Here is a 22,406-nt window from a genome sequence, read left to right on the forward strand (position 1 = left end):
CTCCTTAAATTTACTCTCTGTCCCAGCATCCATCGCACTTTGGGGTAACAAATTCCAGATTCATAAAGCTTTGGGTGAAATAGCTTTTCCTCAACTTTGTTTTAAATTTGCTACCCCCTTATACTAAGATATGACCTCTCATCCTAGAACACCCCACAAGAAGAAGCATCCGCTCCACGTCTATTTTATCCACACATTTTATCATCTTGATTACCTCAATTTGATCTCACCTCATTTTTCTAAATTCCAGAAAGTTTAGGCTTAAACTGTTCAATCTCTCTTCATACGACAAACCCGTCATCTCTGGCCTAAATGCCACTACATCTTTCCTCAAATAAGGGGTCCAAAACTGTGCACAATACTCCAGGATGCAAGAAGTTTTCTGTGGTCTTGGTTTCAAGTCCCACTGTGGCAGATGGTGAAAAAGTATTTCCTCACTTCACCTTGCTTCTTTTGCAGATAACTTCAAAGTTATTCCCTCTTGTTCTCATTCCTTTTATGAATGGGAAGTTTCTCCCATTTACTCTATTCAGTTCACTGATTTTTTTTTAAACTCCTCTTAGCCTTCTTCTCTCCAAAGAAAGCAATCCCAATTTCTTCAATCAATCCTGATATGAAGTTCTTTATCTCTGGAACCATTCTTGTAAGACACTTCTGCACTCTCTCCAATATGTTCCCATCCTTCCTATAATAAAGGGCTACAACCAGCACCCAAAACACATCAGGGTCAATATTAACATCATCTGCCCCCTGAGTAAAGGTACAGATGGTAGGGAACATTTTGGGAAGTGATGGCCCAGTGATATTATTACTTGACTATTAATTCGGAGACGTAGGTAATTTTATGGGGACCTGAGTTTGGATCTCACCATAGCAGTTTGTGGAACTTGAATTCAACTAAAGAGTCTGGAATTAAGTATTATATGCTGACTGTGAAGCCATTGTCAATTGTTACAACGACCTGTCTGGTTCAATCATGTTCTTTAAGGGAAAAAAAAAACTGCTGTTCTTCTCTGATCTGGCCTGCAAGTGACTCCAGACCCATAGCAATGTGGTTGATTCTCAACTGGCTTCTGGGATGGACAATAGGGATGGACAATAAATACAGACCACATTTTGTGAATGAAGAAAATGGGGTGAACCATACTGTTTTCCTGCCCTTCGTCATTATAATGCAGCTCATAACTGTCTGCACATGACAAGTATTCCAAGAATCAGATGTAGTTCCAGGGTAAAAATTGAAGGCAAAGACATAAACTTGCTATGCTGATGACAGAGTGTTTCTTGTAGAAGCCTAAGAGCCTGACAGAATGTTGTAGATCAAGTTAAATCTGTAAGTTTAGATTATGAATTAAGTACAAGCACAAAAAATACAAGAACAGTGGTCATTAGAAGGAATACATAAAGAGTGAAAATTTAAGTGGACGATGTCACATTGGCTCTAACCAAGACGTTTGTTTGTTTAGTCAAATAATAACGGATACTGACAGATGTAGTGCAAAATTAGAAGAAGAGATAGCCATAAGTGATTTTGTGAAAGAATTTGTTTACAAGAAAATTCATAAGATGCTCCATTCTCTCTACTTTCCTGTGAGCTTCAAAACCCTGGATAAAAAGTGACCATCTGGGATGGAAACGGAGACCTCAGGGATGTGGATGCTAAGGTATACACTAAAAAAAATCCATATGCTGAACATAAGATAAAAAGTATTTAAATTACAGGAGCTATTAAAAAAGTAGCAGCATCTAAGAAAATAAAATGTCAGTATTTGATCGATCAGATCTTTAGGGTTTGACCAGGAGATGTCTTCTAAAGGAAAAAGTGAAGGGCAGAAGAAAGAATGGTTGACCTCAGTGTAATTGGATGATGGATGTAACAGAGTAGCTACAGACAAGTTACAGTGGATGAGAAAGTATACAGCAAGATAGACAAGTGTGATAGGCTATCTTCTGATAACAGGAAGTACAAATAGCAGCAGCCTAACAGTCCTAGGAAGACTTTGCTACCTCAGACAGGCAGGAGACTACTTTAAATCAGCCTTTTAACTTGTCGCTTCAGGAGGCCCACATAGTTCTGGTGGGAGCCTGCAACCTGTGTAAAGGAGGCCATAGTAAGTTAACAAGTTATCCTTTTATGCAGAATCATGAATCAACAGCAGTCATAATCTGTTGGGCACCACAAGGTGTCTTTGTGGTTGTCCATGCATCCTGGCACTGAAATTTACATTCAAACACCATTACGCCCCCTCCAAAACACACCTTCTGGAACTAATCTTATCCTGGGAATCATTTTCTGCTGTCCTCGGGCCTCTTAGACAATTTCTGCTCTTTCTTCCATTGTCCTGACGTCAATCCAACTGGTTCTTGATGGAAGTCATACTGAAATTTTTAAATAACCCTCAAGAGTTTCAATGGATTGGACGTTTGACTGAACAGAGCATGGGGCACCATTTTGTTCCTAGCCTTAGCTCCAATCAATTTCCAAGTCCCCGAATTAGAGGGAGGGATACTAAAACATAATGTTTCACATAATCCATTGATCTTTCTGAAATTTTTGAATTTTTAAAAATGTCTGCTATTAACCTGTACAAATGTGTTATGTCACACAACAGAAACAGGTGGGAATTTAACCCAGGTTTTCTGATCCAGAGATAGGAACACTACCACCGCACCACAACTTTACCATTAATCAGTTCAATTTGAAATCTGGTTATGGCTTAGTTCCAAGGTTGATAAATTGTAGTCAGAAGAGTTATTTTAACATAGTTCCTCACAGAGATTTTTCATAATTTACAACATGCAAGTGTCTATTTTACAACAACTAAAAAAAGGTTAAAAATTACAAATGAGCATGGCACAGTATTATATCATTTAAATGATTTTTATTTGCAATACTTTAGGTCAAAGCTTCAAACTCCAATTTTTTTTGTGGTTTTTGTTTTTTACACTAAAGACACTATTCATGCACAATCCACAGTTTAAATGAATTACGTCTATTGCTTCGACTCGTCTGAAACATTGAGACCAGACGGAACAAAAAAAGTGAAAACAAAACATAACCATCCAACAACATAGCTGAGCGCTGAGGTCTGGGATTGTGTGCGCAACAAAGTCATTTCCAGCATTTCCCCAAATTAAATTTAAAAAGTGTCAAAAGGAAAAAAAAAAATCCAGAGTACCTTTTACAAAAATCGTTTTCACAGTAGAAGAGATTTCACATCAAATGCACAGATAACACTTCTTCCGAAAGTGGACATATGATCAAAGAAGTAGAAACGAAAAGGTGTCATGACACATTGAACAGCAATATTCCATCCTATTCCAGCTCTTATTTTCCTATGGTTTGAATGTATAACATTCAGCATCTCTTGGAATTATTCTTAAAATACTCTGGTTAACTACCATTAAATTTTCTTATACATTTAAATGAACACATTAGTGATTTTTTTAAAGATGGTTTAAGGGGAAGGTGATGGCAACTTTCATTGCCAAACAATTACAAAAGGAAAAGCAAAAACAGTGGAATGGCTCTCACTTAAGGAAGGCGCATCTAAAAAAATTTGCTTCAGTTTTGGCTTACGCCTCTGAAATCAAGGTATTTGTGGAATGTTTACTATTAGCAGTTTCTTTATCTTTTAAAAATATAGGCATTTGCTATGATGGGACTGGTGAGGCAGGCTAGATGACCAAAACAAAATTCTTAAATGATCAACTAACATGAGGAATTGGTCAGTTGTTCTATTCTTAAAAGAAAGTACTCCTGCAGATTAAAACAAAAGGCATTCTGTTATCCAGCTCCTGTCTTTGCCCGGTGGCACAATGTCATGCTAGAATACCATTAAAAGGCATCAGTGCTTACTCATCTTTCACTGCAAGCCTGGACAATATCAGCAGATAAGACTGTCAGTAGATCACAGCACTGCCTGATTCTTTCTTCACCAGAGGATGAGGCACACATCCTTTCCAGCAAACAACAATCAGCAGCAGGACACTGATTTTACCCCTTACCCACTCCATAGCGCCAAAGATAAGTGCTGTGGTTAATTAAAGCATCTGTACTGTGATCAGCTAATTTTGCACAGACTGGTTACTGAGCCTTATGCTGCATAGATACGTACTACATTGGGACTGCACTTAACTAAATTTCCTTTTGTAAAAAAAGGGCAATTGCTTTTCCAGACAAGAAATGAAATGTTAGAAATTTTAATCGTGTTGCGGCATTCCATTGCTTTTGGGTAAAAAACTTTAGAAATCAAAATAAAATCTTCCCCTTAAGGGAAGAAAAATAAAACTAAAAAGCAAAACATTGCTGCAACCTCCCACTGAAATTTTATATGCTAAAACTGGAAAAGAAAAATCCTTGTTTTTGGTTAGTATTTTAAATGTTGTTTATTTGGAGTGACTGAGTTATAACTCATCTATACTAGAATCTCGAACAAGATCCCAGATTCTCAATATCTTAGCAACAGCTCAAACATTTACTGATTGATAGCTTTCTCAGAAATACTTCAATTTTTATGAATTTAACAAAAACGATTAAATGATTTTTCTGAAACTTGTGCAAAGGGCTCCACAGAATGTTTTGAAAAACAGTTCATGAGAGTTTATTAAAAAGAAGTTTGATTTCCTCAATTTCTAAGAACAACGGAAAAGTAATGTGAAGCACCTTGTCCCTCCTCCCTTGTCTCAATAATGTCTCATGTAGGGTCTCTAACTCAGAAATTAACGAGAAATATTGATGTATAAGCTCAATATATTAGGGTTTGCATATTCTAGGTCGTAAATGTATGTGTATGTTACAGATATCTCTTCAGCACATGTTCATACTATCACCAATACCTTGAATCACATTGGGTATATTCGATTTTCTGCCACATTTCAGATTTCAAGGTAGCAACCCCTCATCATCACTTGTCTTCAAGACACCACAGAGAAAAAAAAAATTCAAGTCACTCCTTTGATGTATTTAAAGTTAATCAAAATAATTCTTCCACTGATGAAGGTATGTGCAGCAATGTTCGGTGATCATTCCTTATGATAAATTTAAACTACGGTTGTTGGCTAGTGGTGTGCCTTGGGATAGAGTGGGGGGTAATGCTTGGAAATGTCACCAGTGACACTACCAGTGATTTCACCAAAGATAAGGGGCGATTACATCGGGAGCAGTGGGGAAGGCCTGCAGTGTTCTCCTCACTGCTTTAAATAAGAAAGTACAGTTCTTAACTTTTATGAGCTGTACTAGAAAAACAGATATTGTGCTGCTTATTCTGCCCAGCTCAATTCTGCATAATATTACATTTTGTTTGCAAAAAGGTCGACGGATATAATCACTGGATGTTTCAAGTGACAAGACTCTTCATTGGAGGCCTCTATTCATCCATTAATAATGGAAATGGGGTTTTATGTGACTTTAAAAAAAGCAAACGATCTCCACAGTGCATGGTTACTTCCCAATGTCAGTATCAATGTCTTTGGTCTGTTTTTCAAACCAATGGAGACACCTTTTACTCCATCTCAGGACAGAATTACACAATTTTCCTTTTAATGACCTATAAGAGGAACCTCACATCAGTCTAGTAATTTAGAGGATCATATGAGGATTCACAATATTGTGAGACCTCACGCTGGGATTGATATCCTCCAAATGGACCATTTGGGGATCAGAAACTGCACATTACAGAGTTACTTTCATTTTCATTGCCCCACAGTACTAACTTTTTCCTTGAACATGTCAGCTCTTTAGAAAATAAGAAATTAAAATAATTCAGTGCAAAATGTAAATTGAAGTGTCTGTAAACAGTTCACGAAGGCTTGAGAAACCATTTCATTATTGAAAAGAACAAGAAAGTGGTGTTTTCTGACTGAAATGAGCCAGATTTTCAAGTTAATATAATGAAATTGGGGATGGGCAATAAATACTGGCCAATCCAGTGATGCTCACATCTGATGAGTGAATTTGAGAAACTAAACCAGATTCTAGTTTTTCCACTACAATTTGGATACTGCAAGTCATGGAGTTTTGTTTGTCAAGTAATCGGTCGAAAGTTCTACATTATTTTGAGACTTGCTTGGGTAGAAGCAGAAAGAGTGACTGACTAACTCACTGTTCATTTCAATTTATATTGTTTCATTATTGTTAGATATCTGGTTTCCTGGAAAAATAACTTAGAAAATTGAGGATAAAACAAATACTGTATATGGACACACGCACACACATACACACACACACAGACATAAAATACTTCTACTCCAACCTTTCTAAGATTCTTTGCAAAATGAAGTCCATCACTGAAACAAAAATCAACATAAGAGGATTTGGCCTTTCTCCATTTGAACAACATTTGGGATCCTAGCCTTCTTACAGCGATTGTGTCAGGACACATGGATTGCCCCTTTGCTAGGAATGGTTTCCATTATTTCAACAATCCACACCTGCGCTTACTGAACAGCTTTCCAAAGTATAAAAAAATGGAACCTTTCCAGAATACTGCAGGTGATTGGGAAACAAAAATATCAAGATATCCAACAGAAAACCCAATAGTTCCAGCTCCCGTACCAATAAATATTAAGAGTATATACTAAAGGAATATTAAGAGATAGACTTGAAACCTGTAAAAAATATATATATACACAAAAGAATGAAAACTTCATTTGTCACAGAACCGTGAATGTGTTATAAAGCAATACCAAAGAACTTAAGGCCTCTTTTTTTTTTAGTCTGACAGAGCATCTCTCTTTTGGAAGCATGGCATGGTTTAGTACCCACTGGAACATTAAAATACCCAGACATTTACTTCACAATCACGGGCAATTCCTGAAGAGCTGTTTTCGTTTGTCAAAACAAATGTTTCCAAAAGGCTTCGCTCGATTGCTAGTTTACAGCCTTGTTATTAAGCCTTGATATTTTACAAATGTGTCAAGTCTCTACTTAGACCCTCAAAATGGCCAAACATTTGTAAAAAAAAATTGAAAAATTTATGCTGGGAGGAGAAAAGTGAAAAGTTAAGAAAAACACCACAATGCCATTTCAATATGGGCAACTCTGTTTTAAAATCAAGACTTCAGATGGGACAAGGTGTTAAGATGAGAAGAGACATCATTGTAATACCCCATCGCTGTGCTAGCTTTCTCTGTCCTGAAGCGGAAAGAGCTCGAGGTTTCTCCAGGTGAGACACTGTCCAGCTCTGGTTATCCCCTCTTTGAAGGCAGGAGGGAGAGAGGGGTGTTGATGGAATCCATCCCTTGCTCTAACGGTTGTTTTTAACTGCCTCCTTAGCTGCAATTATCAGAGGTGTGAGACTTGACAGTGGCTTTGCAAATTTCAAAAATGGATGCTGAAAGAAAAACCATAATTTAATTGGTATCAAGTTAAGAACAGGCAACATGAGCAACTTATCAATTTTGCAAATAAAATGGAGAAGAAACAGTTCAGAGTTTGCAATAATCGGGTGACCATATAAAGCTGAACAATGTGATAAAAATGAACAAACAGAGCAAGAGAACACTTCAGTGGAAAAAGCAAGTTGTGTATGAAAAAAATAGTTTTGATATTGTTCCTTCTTCAAAACATTTTTATCCCAAATAATTTCTTATTTGAAGTGAGAGGCTTTTAAACCAAAAATGTGCAGGTTAGGTGAATTGGCCACAGGAAACGCAGGGTTACATGGATCAGGTGGAGCGATAGGTCTGAGTAGTATGCTCTTCAGAGGTCGGTTTGGACCCGATGGACTGAATGGCCTGCTTCCACACTGTAGGAATTCTGTGATCCAAGGGTGACATTAGATTTGAATCGTCTTGGAGTTGTTCCCACCTTGCGATCTAAGCTGTGTTGGAAGTACAGAGGGAAACCTGCTTGTGCATATAGATGACTTTCTACCAATCCAGTAAGACTACGTGAAGGGACAACTCTGCAAGTTCTGGGTCAGTGACACTGTGTCACCATCTATTACACTGAAATGCATCATAGATCCTCGTATGCAAAAACAACCATCATCAGCCAACATTAAAGCCAGTTGTTGTGGGTTTCACCTGCATTTTATTTTTCTGTAACCACCACAAACATGTGTGTCATGCTTCCTTGTGGCTGAAATGGTGCACACAATGGGAAGCTTCATGTATCAACACTGTGCAGGAGAGTAAGGAATTAATCCCTCATAAGATAGGGCAGGGTTTAGAAAATATGTAAACAATTGTAAAGCTAAAGATCAAAATAAGCTTAAAAATAATCAACTGAATAGGCAAAATGTTCCAGAACCTTGTATCAGCCTGCATATTTCATGACTACTTGGTGCAATGAAAAGCTAGAGGGTTCCAAAAGATGTATTTAAAGAGGTTTGTAATTGTTGAAATTGCGCAGCTTCCAATAACCAGAGTCATGTTGGAGAACAGAGCAGTCTCTGTTACTGGTATACAGGACTGAATATTGTCTGCACTGTGGAGAAGGGGAATGGCTAATGGTCTCAACAGATATACACTGGTCAGCTGCATGTCCCCACCGCCGTCTTCATATGCCTCCCTACCACTCCCTGAATGATTAAAATGTTTAAAATTACCAGGGACATAGTCAGAATAGACTGAAAGGAAGTTTGCCCCTTCGTGGAGGGATCACTGACTGAGAGGAGGGATTTAAGGTGCAGAAGGTTTTGAGGGGATGTGAGGAATCTTTTTTCCCCCCACAGCTTGGTAGTATCTGAAATGCACTAACTGTAAGGACCTTACAGGTAGAAATCCTCAAAACATTTAAGTATTACTTAGATGTCAACTAGCAATGCCAAGCCATACAAGGCTATGGGCCAAGTGCTAGAAAATGGGATTAGAATAGTTAGGTAGTTAGTTAGGTTTTTGATTGGCATGGATTCAATGTGCCAAATGGCCTCTTTCCTTCCTACAGATATCTCTGACTTTGTGACTGACATGTCTTCTAATGGTCTACCTGCTGAAACAGTATGTGCTGCCAACTAGTGAGGATGACACATTAGCACGAGATATTGGCCCCTTGGAGCACCCACAGTTCAAAAGCGGCCTCCTCTCATGCTGAATAGACTTCCTGATGCTGGAACATAGCTACTGTACCTAACTGGGGTTCTTAGAGTCACAGAGACATAGAAGTGTACAGCAAGGAAACAGACCCTTTGGTCCAATTCATCCATGTCGACCAATTAATCTTGTCCCATTTGCCAGCACTTGACCCATATCCTTCTTAGCCTTTCAACTTGAAAGGGTTCAGAAAAGATTTACAAGGATGTTGCCAGGGTTGGAGGGTTTGAGCTAAAGGGAGAGGCTGAATAGGCTGGGACTGTTTTCCCTGGAGCATCTGAGGCTGAGGGGGTGACCTCAAAAAGGTTTATAAAATCAGGGCGGAGGGGCATAGATTGGGTAAATAGACAAGGTATTTTCCATGGGGTGCCCTATTTAGGGCAAGATGTGAAAGATTTACAAGGGACCCAAGGAGCAACTTTTTCATGCAGGGACTGGTGCGGGTATGGAATGAGCTGCCAGAGGAAGTGGTGGAGGCTGGTACAATTACAACATATACAAGGCATCTGAATGTGCAAATGAGGTCGTTTTTTTTAATTGACTGCCCCGGGATGGCGGCATCACTTCCAGGATCCCAAGCTAGAATTGAGAATGATGTCAGGATGACAACCAATTGAATAAAGTCCAGTTCATGAGAACGTTGTTATCCCACATTAGGTTTTATCTGATAGACAGCGTAGAGTTAAACTGCCTCTACTCTATCCAATAACGTGTCTCTACCTCGACACTCAAACGGTACCTGTATAAGGAGTCATTTCTCCCCAAATACTTTGCCACAAGTACTTTATCTGGAAAGTTAATTGATGAAATGTTTGTTACAATACCTGTAGAAGCTCCTTGGCTGAGCCCCGCCGCTCCACATCCATTTCTAAGCAGCGATTGAGGAAGTCCCTGAAGACTCCTGAGAGTTTCTCTGGGTTCTGCAGTTCTGGAGTCCCATTGGTAGCAATCAAATACAAGGCCTAACAATCAAAAGCACCACAAACAGAAGAGGCATTAATACAGAGTTTTCAGGATATTTAAAGGTTTGACATCCATAAAAAGTAAAGGTGAAATTGACCACAGGAATCCAATTCGATACAAAAAAGCTTCTCTTTAAACAGTATGGACTGGTAAAACAATTAGGGAAGATGAATTAGAGAGTTGTGGGGTTGAACTGCATCATCTCTTTAGCACATGCTGTGGGAAGCTGGAAAAAAGACAGACTCCACTCCATGCCACCCTCCCTACAACTTTAAAGGGTGTGTAGTTATTAATGCCCCTTTGATTTGCCAGTACAGATTCAGCAATGTGCTAGGGGTCACAATGCTGAGCCACTGACTCATCTGATTGGGAAGAGGCCAATTTATTGCTACTCTCTAATTTATCAACACTATTGTCTGCATCACTGAGATAACGTTGGTTTAGCCAACACCAATGGCTTGGTGTAATCCACCTTTGACCAACATTTAAAATATAAGAACATGTTTGCAAATTAAAATGTAGCTGGAGCTCGTATAGAATGGCAGAATCATACAGCACTGAAATAGACCCTTCAGCCCAACTCGTCCATGCCGACCAGATTTCCTAGACTGAACTGGTCCCATTTGCCTGCGTTTTACCGGTCCAAATGTCTTTTAAACATTGTAATTGTACTCACCTCTACCACTTCTTCAGCAGCTTGTCCCATTTATGCATGACTCTAAGAAGTTGCCTCTCAGGTCCTTTTTAAATCTTGCTCCTCTCACCTCAAATCTATGCCCTCTAGTTTTGGACTCCCCTACCTTGGAGAAAAGATGTTGGCTATTCACTTTATCAATGTCCCTCATGATTGTATACATCTCTATGTGGTCACCCCTCAGCCTCCTATGTTCTTGGGAAAGAAATCCCATTTATCCAAGATTTGGAGGTGCCAGTGGGTACAAAGTTAAAAATCGCACAAAACCAGATTATAGTCCAACAGGTTTATTTGGAAGCACTAGTTTTTGGAGCACAGCTCCTTCATCAGGTGGTTGTGGTGTATAAGATTGTAAGATACTGAATTTGCAGCCAAAAAAAAGTTTACACTGTGACATAACTGAATTTACATATTGAAAAAGACCTGGATTGTTTGTTAAGACTCTTATCTTTTAGAATGACTATGTTGGTTGCAGTTCTTTCATATGTAAATACCAGAACTTTAAAAAAAGTTACATTCTCAAGTGAACTTTAACAATAGGTGCCATGTTGGCCCAGATAATGCATTGAAGGGGTGAGGTGCCCTGTGTGAGGCTGTCTGTGCCCCAATGTTCAGACTGATTCTACTTCTAAAAAAGTGAATTATCCAAACTCTTCTCATAACTCAAATCTTGGTAACATCCTTCTAAGTCATTTTTGCAATGTTTCCAGTTTTGGGGCAGCAAGGTGGCTCAGTAGTTAGCACTGCTGCCTCACAGCACCAGGGTCCCAGGTTCAATTACAGCCTCAGGTGACTGCCTGTGTGGAGCTTGCGCATTCTCCTCGTGTCTGCATGGATTTCCTCTGGGTGCTCTGGTTTCTTCCCACAGTCCAAAGATGTGCAGGTCAGGTGAATTGGCCACGCTAAATTGCCCATAGTGTTAGGTACATTACACAGAGGGAAATGGGTCTGGGTGGGTTGCTCTTCGGAGGGTCACTGTGGACTTGTTTCCACACTGTAGGAAATCTAATCTAATCTTTAGTGACATTCAACCCATAGCACGGTGACCAGAACTGTGCGCAGTATTCCAAATTGGCCTCAGCAATGTCTTGTACAGCTGTAACATGATGTCCCAACTCTTGTATTCAGTGTTCTGACCAATGAAGGCAAGTGTGCCAAAGGCCTTCTTCATCACCCTATCTACCCTAAACAACAAACACTTCCCCTCAATATTAAACCGGCCCTTGAAACATGATTCCTTTACTTTTTAAGGATTCTGGTTATCATGGATCTGTCGCTGTTGGTTTCTGATTGATTAGAGAATTGTTGAGGTGGCCAGATACAAATCTATATTTGGAAGCTCTCAACTATCCATTAGATATGGTACAACAATTCAGGTCTTCCATCTCTGACTCGACATGCCTTTACCACAAATGTTAATTTCAATAGAGCTATTTATTTATGCACATGATGTCAATCATGTAAGATGTTTACTCAAATGGAATGGAAAGGTTTCACCTATTAGTCTGTGCCAAACACTGTTCATAGAATTATTGAGTCCCTACAGTGTAGAAGCAGGATATTTGGCCCATTGAATTCACACTGGCCCTCTGAAGAGCATCCCACCAAGACCATCCCATTACCCTATCAGTGAAACCCTGCATTTTCCACATGGCTAATCCACCTGGCCTGCCAATCTCTGGGCACTACAGGGCAATTCAGTATGGCCAATCCACCAAACCTGCACATCTTCAGACGGTGGCAGGAAATTGCAACACCCGTAGGAAACTCATGCAGACAAAGGGAGAATGTGCAAAGTCCACACAGACAGTTGCCCAAGAGTAGAATTGAACCTGGAAGCCTGCCTTACCAATTCTCACTATGCTACCCCTGTTTCAAAGGCTTTCTGAATGTTGTCATCTCTGCCTTGATCTGAACTGTAAACATCAGCCAGATTCTAATCTATGTATCTTGTAGCTAGAAAAATCAACTGAGGGATCTATTTTGAAGCATGTGTATATGCGATAATCAGTGAAAGAATACAATCCAACAAAAATGTTCACTTATAAAACAATCCATACAAGCTGAAACAACTTACCCTGAGAGGGTTTTCATTCAGATAAGGCGGTTCTCCTTCAATCATTTCAATTGCCATAATTCCTAATGACCATATGTCCACTTTCGGACCATAGGCCTTTCGAGTCACTACTTCTGGCGCCATCCAATATGGCGTCCCCACCATTGTGCTCCGTTTGTTCTGTTCAGGGGTGATTTGAGCACAGAATCCAAAATCCGCTGCAAATTAATAAAACAATTCCAAATTACCTACAGGAATGTATTGTAGTTTCTGAACCTTTTTAACCCCCTGGTCTAGAGAATGGAACCCAGAAAAGCTATTGTACGGGTCTATTATCAGCAACGAGCAAAGATTACACTCATCCGAGAAAGAGAAAAGAATTAGATTTTCCAGTTAGGTAGTCCCACATACCTTTTTGGTAGATACTTCACAAGTTCATTATGTTTGCAGATAGGCAAAAAGGCTTTTTTAAAAAAAATCTCAAAGAGGTTGGAATTAAACCTGTACAATGTCTTATTTGGACTGTGCTGGGTTTCAGACATTGAATTTGATGGAACACATCAGCCTTGGGGGAGCACAGTGCAGATTAGCCAAAATAATTCTGGTTTTAGATGGTCACCTGCTTGGCTTCCATTTAGCAACTGAGGGGTGGTGATGTGATTAAGGAGTCTCAAACAATAACAGGATTCAACAAAAATAGATGCAATGAAAATGTTTTTCCCCAACGAGGAAAATAGGAATACAGGAACATGAGTAAGCCAATACAGCCCCTTGAACCTGCTCCACTATTCAATGAGATCATGCCTGATCTGTGGCCTAACTCCAAATATTTGCCTTTGGCCCATATCCCTTAATATCTTTGCTTAACAAAAGTTTATCTCAGAATTAACAACAGAACTAGTCATGTGTGAGAGAGTTCCAAACCTCTATTTTCCTTGTGTGTAGAAATGCTTGCTAACATCTGTCCTGAATCATCTGGCACCAATTGTTAGACTATTCCCCTAGTACTAGAATCTACAACTAATGGAAATAGTTTATCTTTACCTCTCTTATCCTTTTCTGATAATATTTTGAAAGCTCTGTTCAGATCACCCCTTCGCCTGCTAAATTCTGGAGAAAACATGCCTAACTTATATTGTCTCTCTTCAGAAATTAATCCTTGAAGTCCAGGTATCATTCTTGCAAACCTTCTATGTACTGCCTCCAAGGCCAGCATATCCTTCCGAAGATGTGGTGCCCAGATCTGCTCACAGAATTCCAAGTAGGGTCTAACCAGGGTTTTGTATGAGTTTAGCGTAACTTCTACATCCTTATAAGTCAGTCCTCTAGATATGAAGGTCAGCATTCTATTAGCCTTCTTGATTATTTTCTGCACCTGTTTGTGGCTTATGAAAGGACAATGCACCTCAATCTCCTAGACTCTTTCAACATGCACAGTACTTTACGTGGAACAAGAGGGTACAATTTTAGATTTAGAGCTATAAATCAAGAGTGAAAGTGGGAGGCATACTTCACAAATGATACCAAACATTTGAAGCTCTTTCTCAAAAAAGTTATGGATGATAAGACAATGGAATTTTATGACTGAGATTGATAGATTTGTCTAAACCACTACTGCTCATGTATTAAAACAGTAAAATAGGAAGATTGGTTGCAGCATTATGTTCTAACCATTACCTATTAGTGATTAGTCCCACTGACCTAACACAATCTGTCTTTCTGCTTGTTGCTGTGGATGGGTGAAGGAAAATAACTCCTGGCTGAGCTGACTTACTGACTAAGGTCACTTCTTGCCATGAAGAGGAGTGAAGGTGGTTGCTTGGTTATTTTGTTTACCGGCTGGGAAACTGTGCAAGAGACCAGTAAATAACTTGCTGATTTCTACAGCAACAGTTACCTCCTTTTGTTGTATCTTAGTTTTGCTTTGAAACGCATAAAAGTGGATAAATCCCCAGGACCTGATCAGGTGTACCCTAGAACTCTGTGGGAAGCTAGGGAAATGATTGCTGGGCCTCTTGCTGAGGTAGTTGCATCATCGATAGTCACAGGTGAGGTGTTGAAAACTGGAGGTTGGCTAACGTGGTGCCACTGTTTAAGAAAGGTGGTAAGGACAAGCCAGGGAACTATAAAACAGTGAGCCTGACGTCGATGGTGGGTAAGTTATTGGAGGGAATCCTGAGGGACAGGATGTACATGTATTTGGAAAGGCAAGGATTGGTTTGGGGTTGCCAACATGGCTTTGTACATGGGAAATCATGTCTCACTAACTTGATTGAGTTTATTGAAGAAGTAACAAAGAGAATTGATGGGGGCAGGGCGATAGATATAATCTATGTGGATGCCTTCAGTAAGGCATTTGGCAAGGTTCCTCATGGGAGACTGGTTAGAAAGATTAGATCTCATGAAATACAGGAAGAACTAGCCATTTGGATACAGAACTGGCTCAACGGCAGAAGACAGAGGGTGGTGGTGGAGGGTTGTTTTTCACATTGGAGGCCTGTGACCAGTGGGGTGCCAAATGGATCGGTGCTGGGTCCACTACTTTTTATCATTTCTTTAAATGATTGGGATGTGAGCAAACCAGGTATAGCTCATAAGTTTACAGATGACACCAAAATTGGAGATGTAGTAGACAGCGAAGAAGGTTACTTTGGATTACAATAGGATCTTGATCAGATGAGCCAATGAATTGAAAAGTGGCAGATGGACTTTAATTTAGATAAATGTGAGGTGCTCCATTTTGGGAAAGCAAATCTTAGTAGGACTAGGACTGCAGGTTCATAGCTTCTTGAAAGTAGAGTCGCAGGTAGTTAGGATAGTGAAGAAGGCGTTTGGTATGCTTTCCATTATTGGTCACAGTATTGAGTACTGGAGTTGGGAGGTCATGTTGCGGCTGTACAGGACAGTGGTTAGGCCACTGTTGGAATATTGTGTGCAATTCTGGTCTCCTTCCTATCAGAAAGATGCTGTGAAACTTGAAAGGGTTCAAAAAAGATTTACAAGGCTGTTGCCAGGGTTGGAGGATTTGAGCTATAGGGTGAGGTTGAATAGGCTAGGGCTGTTGTTCCTGGAGCATTGGAGGCTGAGGGGTTATCTTATAGAGGTTTATAAAATCATGAGGGGCAGGATAGGATAGGATAAATGTCTTTGCCATGGGGTGGGGGAGTCCAGCACTAGAGGGCATAGGTTTAGGGTGAGAGGGGAAAGATATAAAAGAGACCTAAGGGGCAACCTTTTCATGCAGAGGGTGGTACGTGTATAGAATGGGCCGCCAGAGGAAGTGGTGGAGGCTGGTACAATTGCAACATTTAAAAGCCATCAGAATGGGAATATGAATAGGAACGGTATGGAGGGATATGGGGCCGGGTGCTGGCAGGTGGGATATCTGGTCGGCATGGACAAGTTGGACCGAAAGGTTTGTTTCCATGCTGTACATCTCTATGACTCTATCTGGAAAAAGGAAAGGTGTGGCAGTATTGATTAACAGAACATTGTACTGCTGGAGAGAGAGATGGACAGGCAGACATGAATATATTCTGATGAAAAGGATAGGCAGGGCTAACAAATCCTCAGCTCTTTGGAAAGAGACAGTTCGTTAGAAGAAGAAAATGTGAACTTGTAATAAGTCATGTTTGGATAATACAATTGAGAACCAGGCTGAATATAGAAGGTTCAGAGGGGAACTGAAGAGCAAATAAGTGAAGAAAAACAAAAATGAAAAAAAATGAGAAAAGACTGAAAGCCAAGGCAAGAAGCAAAAAAAGAGTAGTAAGAGGAGGTGTGGGGCGAATTAAAGACCAAAACAGAGATCCATGCAAGGAGTTAAGCTGAGATATTCAGGAATATCTTGGATCATTCTTTACCAAGGAAGATACTGCTGCCAAGGTCATCATGTGGTAATATTTAGAGATTGCATTTACAGATGATAACTTGTGACAAAATAATAGTTGTCATTTGGGCAAATGCACGTTAGTTATGGAAAACCACTTTGGATTTGTTCAGGGTAAATCACACTTAACATGTCTACATACTTAATTTAACTGATCCATCCATTCCCAGCAGTATGTTGTCACTCTTGATATCTCTGTGGATAACTTGATTGGAGTGAAGGAATTCCAGGGCTTGTAAACACTATTGGAAGAAAAAAAATAAACCATTAAAAATTCTTTCCCATGACTTTTGTAAACTATAGAGAGTAAGACAGAGTTATCAGTCAGGATTTTGCCAGTTCACAGGAGGTGAGCTACAATCCAAGCTAGAAATCTGTTCGAATTTCAGATTTCTAGCACTTGCAGTAGTTTTGTTGTAGCAAATTTGGATTGTTTTAAGCTGCAAACAATCATCCAAGGTAACACTGCTTTAAGGTGGCATAAATCCTAAAATATTACTTAACAGAACACCACTCTATACACCAAAATTTGTTCTTCAAGGCAACCTTTAGATTTTTGAGCATTATCAGGAAGTTAGTACCAATTTACATTGAAATGTGAGATGCTTTGGTCTACGGGTTCACATTCTAAAACAAACTGCCTTTTCAAATAGTATTTACGGACTGGATTCAAAATTATTCCCAATAAAGGAAAGAAGAAAGTGTTACCATCTGTGCCAAGCATCTCAAGTTAATGAGCAGTTTACTTCTGAAGTAATCCCAAGAGAATCTGGTTCAAGGATGTTTGCAAACATACCATGAAGGCCCTAAACATTTACTTTCACACTCTGGGAGACATTAGCTGATGACAGAAAGCAACAGTGACATGGGTCAGCAAGTACCAAGATGCACAGTTTCCACAATGGCTTGGTAACAGGTGTCAAGACCAAAAACAAAGACATCTGGTATCCATCTCACGTATGACACCTGTGGGAGGATATCCCTCTTGTCAATTTGTCTCTTCAACAATCATCTATGGTATAACAGAAGAAGTTTATCCCATTCCCAATGAATTTACTGTATGCCTATCATCCTTTGTAGGTGACAAGAGGATTGATTGATCAATTGTTGAGAGTCATTGTTGTGTGAGACAATCTCTCTTGTCTACCTGAACTCAGGAGAAGCAAATAGCATATGTGGAAAAGCCTACTAGCCTGGGGAAGAACTATGATTTTCCAGAATCAGAGAGAGTGGAAAAAACAGGAACTCAACCACTTAGAAGTAACACTTGGGTTTTACGATTCCTTCTCTATTCGCCATGTTCCTGCTGCATCAGATATTGCTGTAGTTATTTCTGTAGCTTGCTACTGCTTTGCTGACAAGCTTCACAAGAAGCCAGATTTGTATTTTATTTGTCTTAACGCAGTTTCTGCTCCTCAAAATGCAGATTTTGTCAAGCAAACTGCCAACTTAGTTGAAGCATGAATGAAACAAGAAAGGAGAATGTAGCACAGAAGGTATAATGCTTCTCAATGGGAGCTGATTGTGGTGGCAGTGGATAGTCCTTGCCAGATTCATGAAAGTGCTTTGGACATAAATGAGAATTGGGCATGAAAGTGATATTAGGATTCTAATCGCATGCTAACTAGGGCCCAAAGTGCAGAATCCATCAGCTGAAGCAAATTGGCAACTGCTTTGTAGGATAAAGATGGTCTTCAGAGTGGTCAGATGCTCCTATTTTCTCCACAGGAGAATATTCACCATTACTCCTCTGAGAACCTCCCTAAAACTCATTCCCATCACTTAACATGAGGCCAGTACCTCAATAAGAGCTACCAGATCTTCACTTGCCAAGAGCTACTCTGCATCTAACTTTTGCACATTCCAGTTGGGAAATGAAAACATAAGAGGAGTAAGGAGTGGGCAGTTCCCCTTTGAGCCTGTTCCATCACTCAGTACCAACATGGGTGATCTCATCTCAGCCTAGACTCCACTTTCCTGCCTGCTCTCCATCACCTTTCAACCCATTACTAATTAAACATTTGTCTATTTCCTCTTTAAATTAACTCAATGTCTCAGCATCTACTATACCCTGGTGTAGTAATTCCACTGATTTATAACCTTGTGAGAGAAGCAATTTATCTTCACCTCTACTTTAAATCAGCTACCTTTATCCTAAAACAATGACCTCTTGTTCTAGGTTATCTTATGCAGTTAAAAAAAACTCTTTGCATCTAATTTGTCAATCTCCTTGAGTATGTTAGATCTCCAATCGATCTCTGCTCATTCTTCTAAACTTCAGAGTGTATTGGCCTAAACGGTTCAATCACTCTTCATAAGACAAACTCCTGACTGGAATCAATCAAGTGTGTCTCAGCTGACCTGCCTCCAATGCAACTGTACCTCTCCTAAAGTAATGAAACCAAAACTGGACACAATATACAAGCTGTGGTTTCATGATGGAGTGTTTGAATGCTATCCATGGATGACAACACCTTGGACCTGAACTGTAAGTTAGTAAATGGGTTTTAATAGGTACCATTTCCAATGCTGCTTACCTACCTCAGTGAAACAACTGCCTAAAATACGTGATTAATTCCAACTGAAACTTGAACCATAAGCTTTTACCTCAGTAGTAAGAGTATTACCATTGAACCAAAGTGGATAGTTAGATAAAGGATCAACAAGTATAAATGCTGCTTTTGCTATTCTAATAGATTAAACATAAGCCTTAATTCAGGTGATTAAATATTGGTTCAACATTGGGCAAATCATAGAATGTGTAATTGCTGGAGGTGGTCATGGCATAGTGATATTGTCCCTAGGCTAGTAATCCAGTGACCCAGGCTTTCTGCTCTGGATATAGGGGTTCAAGTCCCAACACAGCAGATGGTGGAATTTTAATTCAATTAATAAATATGGAATTAAAAGTTAGTAACATGGTAACTATAAAAACCTATTTGCTTCACTAATGTCCCTTTTGGAAGGTAAATCTGTCATTTTCACCTGATCTGACTGATATATGACTCTGAATCCATAACAATGTGGATGGCTGCGAAATGGTCTAGCAAGCTGCTCAGTTGTATCTAACCACTGCAAAAGCTGATAAAATTATAAAACCTGATGGAACACCCAGCAACAACAATGGTACTCACACAGCTTTGCTGACCCTGAAAAGTCCTCCTCACCAACATCTGGGCATTTACGCCAAAATTGGGAGCACTGTCTGTCAGGTACATTTCCATGAGAATGACTATGTCCAGCCACACCATCACCATCCCTGGGTATAATGTCGTCAAGTGAGATACTTGGTGGTAGAGATAGTTGGGAGGAAGTTGCCCTGTGAGTACCCAGCATTGACTCTGATCCTGTGAAATCTCATTGTATAAGGTCAAGCATAGAGTCATCCAGTATGGAAATAGACCCTATGTACAAGGAAACCTCTTGCACCTCCTACCTCCTGTGAGCTGATAAATCAGTGCTACTTGTTGATCACTTGGGTGACACTGTGGGTTACAAGGAGATAAATTGGTGAGAGACTTCAGTATCCATCACCCAAGATGGCTCAGTAGCAGTAATACTGACTAAACTGGTTGAATTCTAAAAAGACAAACTGCTAGATGGGGCTTCTGTTAGGTGGTGAGGGAACCAACAAAGGGGGAAATCTTAATTGACCTTATCCTCACCAATCTACCTACAGTAACTGCATCTGTTCATGACAGTACTGGTAGGAGTGATCACCACACAGGTCCTTGTGAAGATGGAGTCCCACAATCGTATTGTCTGTAATGAGGGCAGCCAGGTAGACTTCATAGAACATGAGCTCCCTGAGTGGTGCTGTTAATATGGTCCAATCAGGGAACCCTGGCTGACAGATATAAACAGGAATTCCGTGGACTGTGTATATATTGGGTGTGGACGTTTGCACTCCCTTTTTGATTTTCTCAAAAACCTCCTCCTCTGCTTTTGGTTGCACTTCAGTCCCACACTCCTGATCTTCGGGCACCCGGTACGGAGGAGGGAGGGCAGGTCTGAAGACCTCCTCGTGGGTCTGCTCCTGGGCCTGGCCAAACTGGCCATCAACAGGTCCAGGCAGCGGGCCGTGGAGGGGGTCGCTAAGGTCGACTGCCTGCCCCTCTTCCGGGGTTACGTTAGAGCCCGGGTGTCCTTGGAGAAGGAGCACGCGGTGTCCACCAACACCCTGGAGTTGTTCAGGGAGAGGTGGGCGGCGCAGGGAGTGGAGTGCATTATTTCCCCCTCCAACTCTATTTTGATTTAGTCCCTACCCTCCCCTTCACTGTTTTGATCACACAGCATTGCCCTTTGATGTGAAGGGCAGTGCTTGTCACTGGCCACTGGGGTGTTTTCCTATCTTCCTGGTGGTGGCAATTGAATAAAGATTCGTGCACCTTGTGTCTTTCACTGTGTCTCACGCCTGCACATACACACAATGGGTGCTGGGGAAAATATAAGCACTACCGCGGTTAGGCGGTAGTGTGGGGGTTATAATAAAAACAAAAAAAGAAAAAATAAATAAACAGGAATGCCCCTCCCCTTCACTGTTTGATCACACAGCCTTGCCCTTTGATGTGAAGGGCAGTGCTTGTCACTGGCCACTCGGGTATTTCCTTTCTTCCTCGTGGTGGAAAGTGAATAAAGGTTTGTACACCTTGTGTCTTTCACTGTGTCTCACACCTGCACACACACATGGGTGCTGGGGAAAAAAATAAGCCTAACTGCGGTAGTGTGGGGGTAGAAAAAAAAAGGGAATGCCAGCGATTTTGCTCACTCTGAGGAAACTGAAGGACTCTCCATGTATGAATAAAGGGTGAGCTGGTGATGGGATATTGGTCTCTGTGGAGTGATGACAAGAGGAAAGCACACTCCTGAAGAAGTTCACTTGCAATAGTTGTATTTGAGTTGAGGTAAGCATTTCTGGCATCATGCTGTTATTTAGGAAGCTTGGCTCATTCGATTCTGCCTTCGGAGACTGGGCCCAGTATGTGGAAAGAATGTGTCACTTTTTCCAGGCAAATGATATTGGGGCAGATGAAAAGCAACAAATAATTCTCCTTACAGCTTGTGCCCCCACACCTTTTCCAGTTATTAGGATCCTAACTTTAGGCACCAGATATTAAAAGCTTTCAAGAGTTGATGGATTTAGTTAAGGAATATTACCGCCCCAAGCCTCCTCCAATTCCGAGATGCTATTGATTTTACTTGGCAATTCAAGAACCAGGGGAAACTGTATCTGGATTTTTGACTAGATTAAGATCATTGGCAGAGTTGTATTTCACAAAGCTGGACACGAGCCCTGCCTACTTGCAATTGTGGTTAGATGAGGATTCCCAGACGTATGCTACAATTACTACCCATAGAGTATGTACCAGTATACGATGCTGCCATTTGGGGTATCGCAGCCCATGCAATTTTTCAGCAGACAGTGGAAAATATTTTACAAGGTCTACTCCAGGCTGCCATTTATCTAGATGACGTGCTAGCAATAAGGAGCACTTAGAGAAGTTGGACAGAGTCCTTAGACATTTCTTCCAGGTGGCGTACGCCTTAGAAGGGAAGTGACTTTCTTGAGCTACAGAGTCGACAAGACAGAGTGACACCCATTGGAAGATAAAGTGAGGGCAATCAATAGTGTACCGGAGCATAGGTCTTTCCTGGGGCTGGTGAACTATTATGGAAAGTTCATGTATAACACAGCCTCCATCCTGGCAGCTTTGCATTAACTCTCAATGCAGGGTCAACCTTGGAAATGGTCACATAGCCAAGCAATA

General features: G+C 40.4%; 1 protein-coding gene across 8 annotated transcripts in view; it reads right to left on the reverse strand.

Moving 5' to 3' along the window:
- Nucleotides 1–2,872: 2,872 nt before the first annotated feature.
- Nucleotides 2,873–22,406, reverse strand: part of LOC140495989 (serine/threonine-protein kinase PAK 3) — a 251,309-nt gene continuing 231,775 nt past the window's right edge. For all 8 annotated transcript variants that reach the window (XM_072595377.1, XM_072595380.1, XM_072595378.1 and 5 more), the window contains 4 exons: nucleotides 16,781–16,880; nucleotides 12,771–12,967; nucleotides 9,861–9,998; nucleotides 2,873–7,334 (listed from right to left, as the gene is read on the reverse strand). In XM_072595377.1, the coding sequence (XP_072451478.1) occupies nucleotides 7,248–7,334; nucleotides 9,861–9,998; nucleotides 12,771–12,967; nucleotides 16,781–16,880 (522 nt within the window). In that variant the 3' untranslated portion in view covers nucleotides 2,873–7,247. The remainder of the gene's footprint in view (nucleotides 7,335–9,860; nucleotides 9,999–12,770; nucleotides 12,968–16,780; nucleotides 16,881–22,406) is intronic.

The sequence above is a fragment of the Chiloscyllium punctatum genome, chromosome 25 (genome assembly GCF_047496795.1).
Source record: "Chiloscyllium punctatum isolate Juve2018m chromosome 25, sChiPun1.3, whole genome shotgun sequence".
Classification (NCBI taxonomy): Eukaryota; Metazoa; Chordata; class Chondrichthyes; order Orectolobiformes; family Hemiscylliidae; genus Chiloscyllium; species Chiloscyllium punctatum.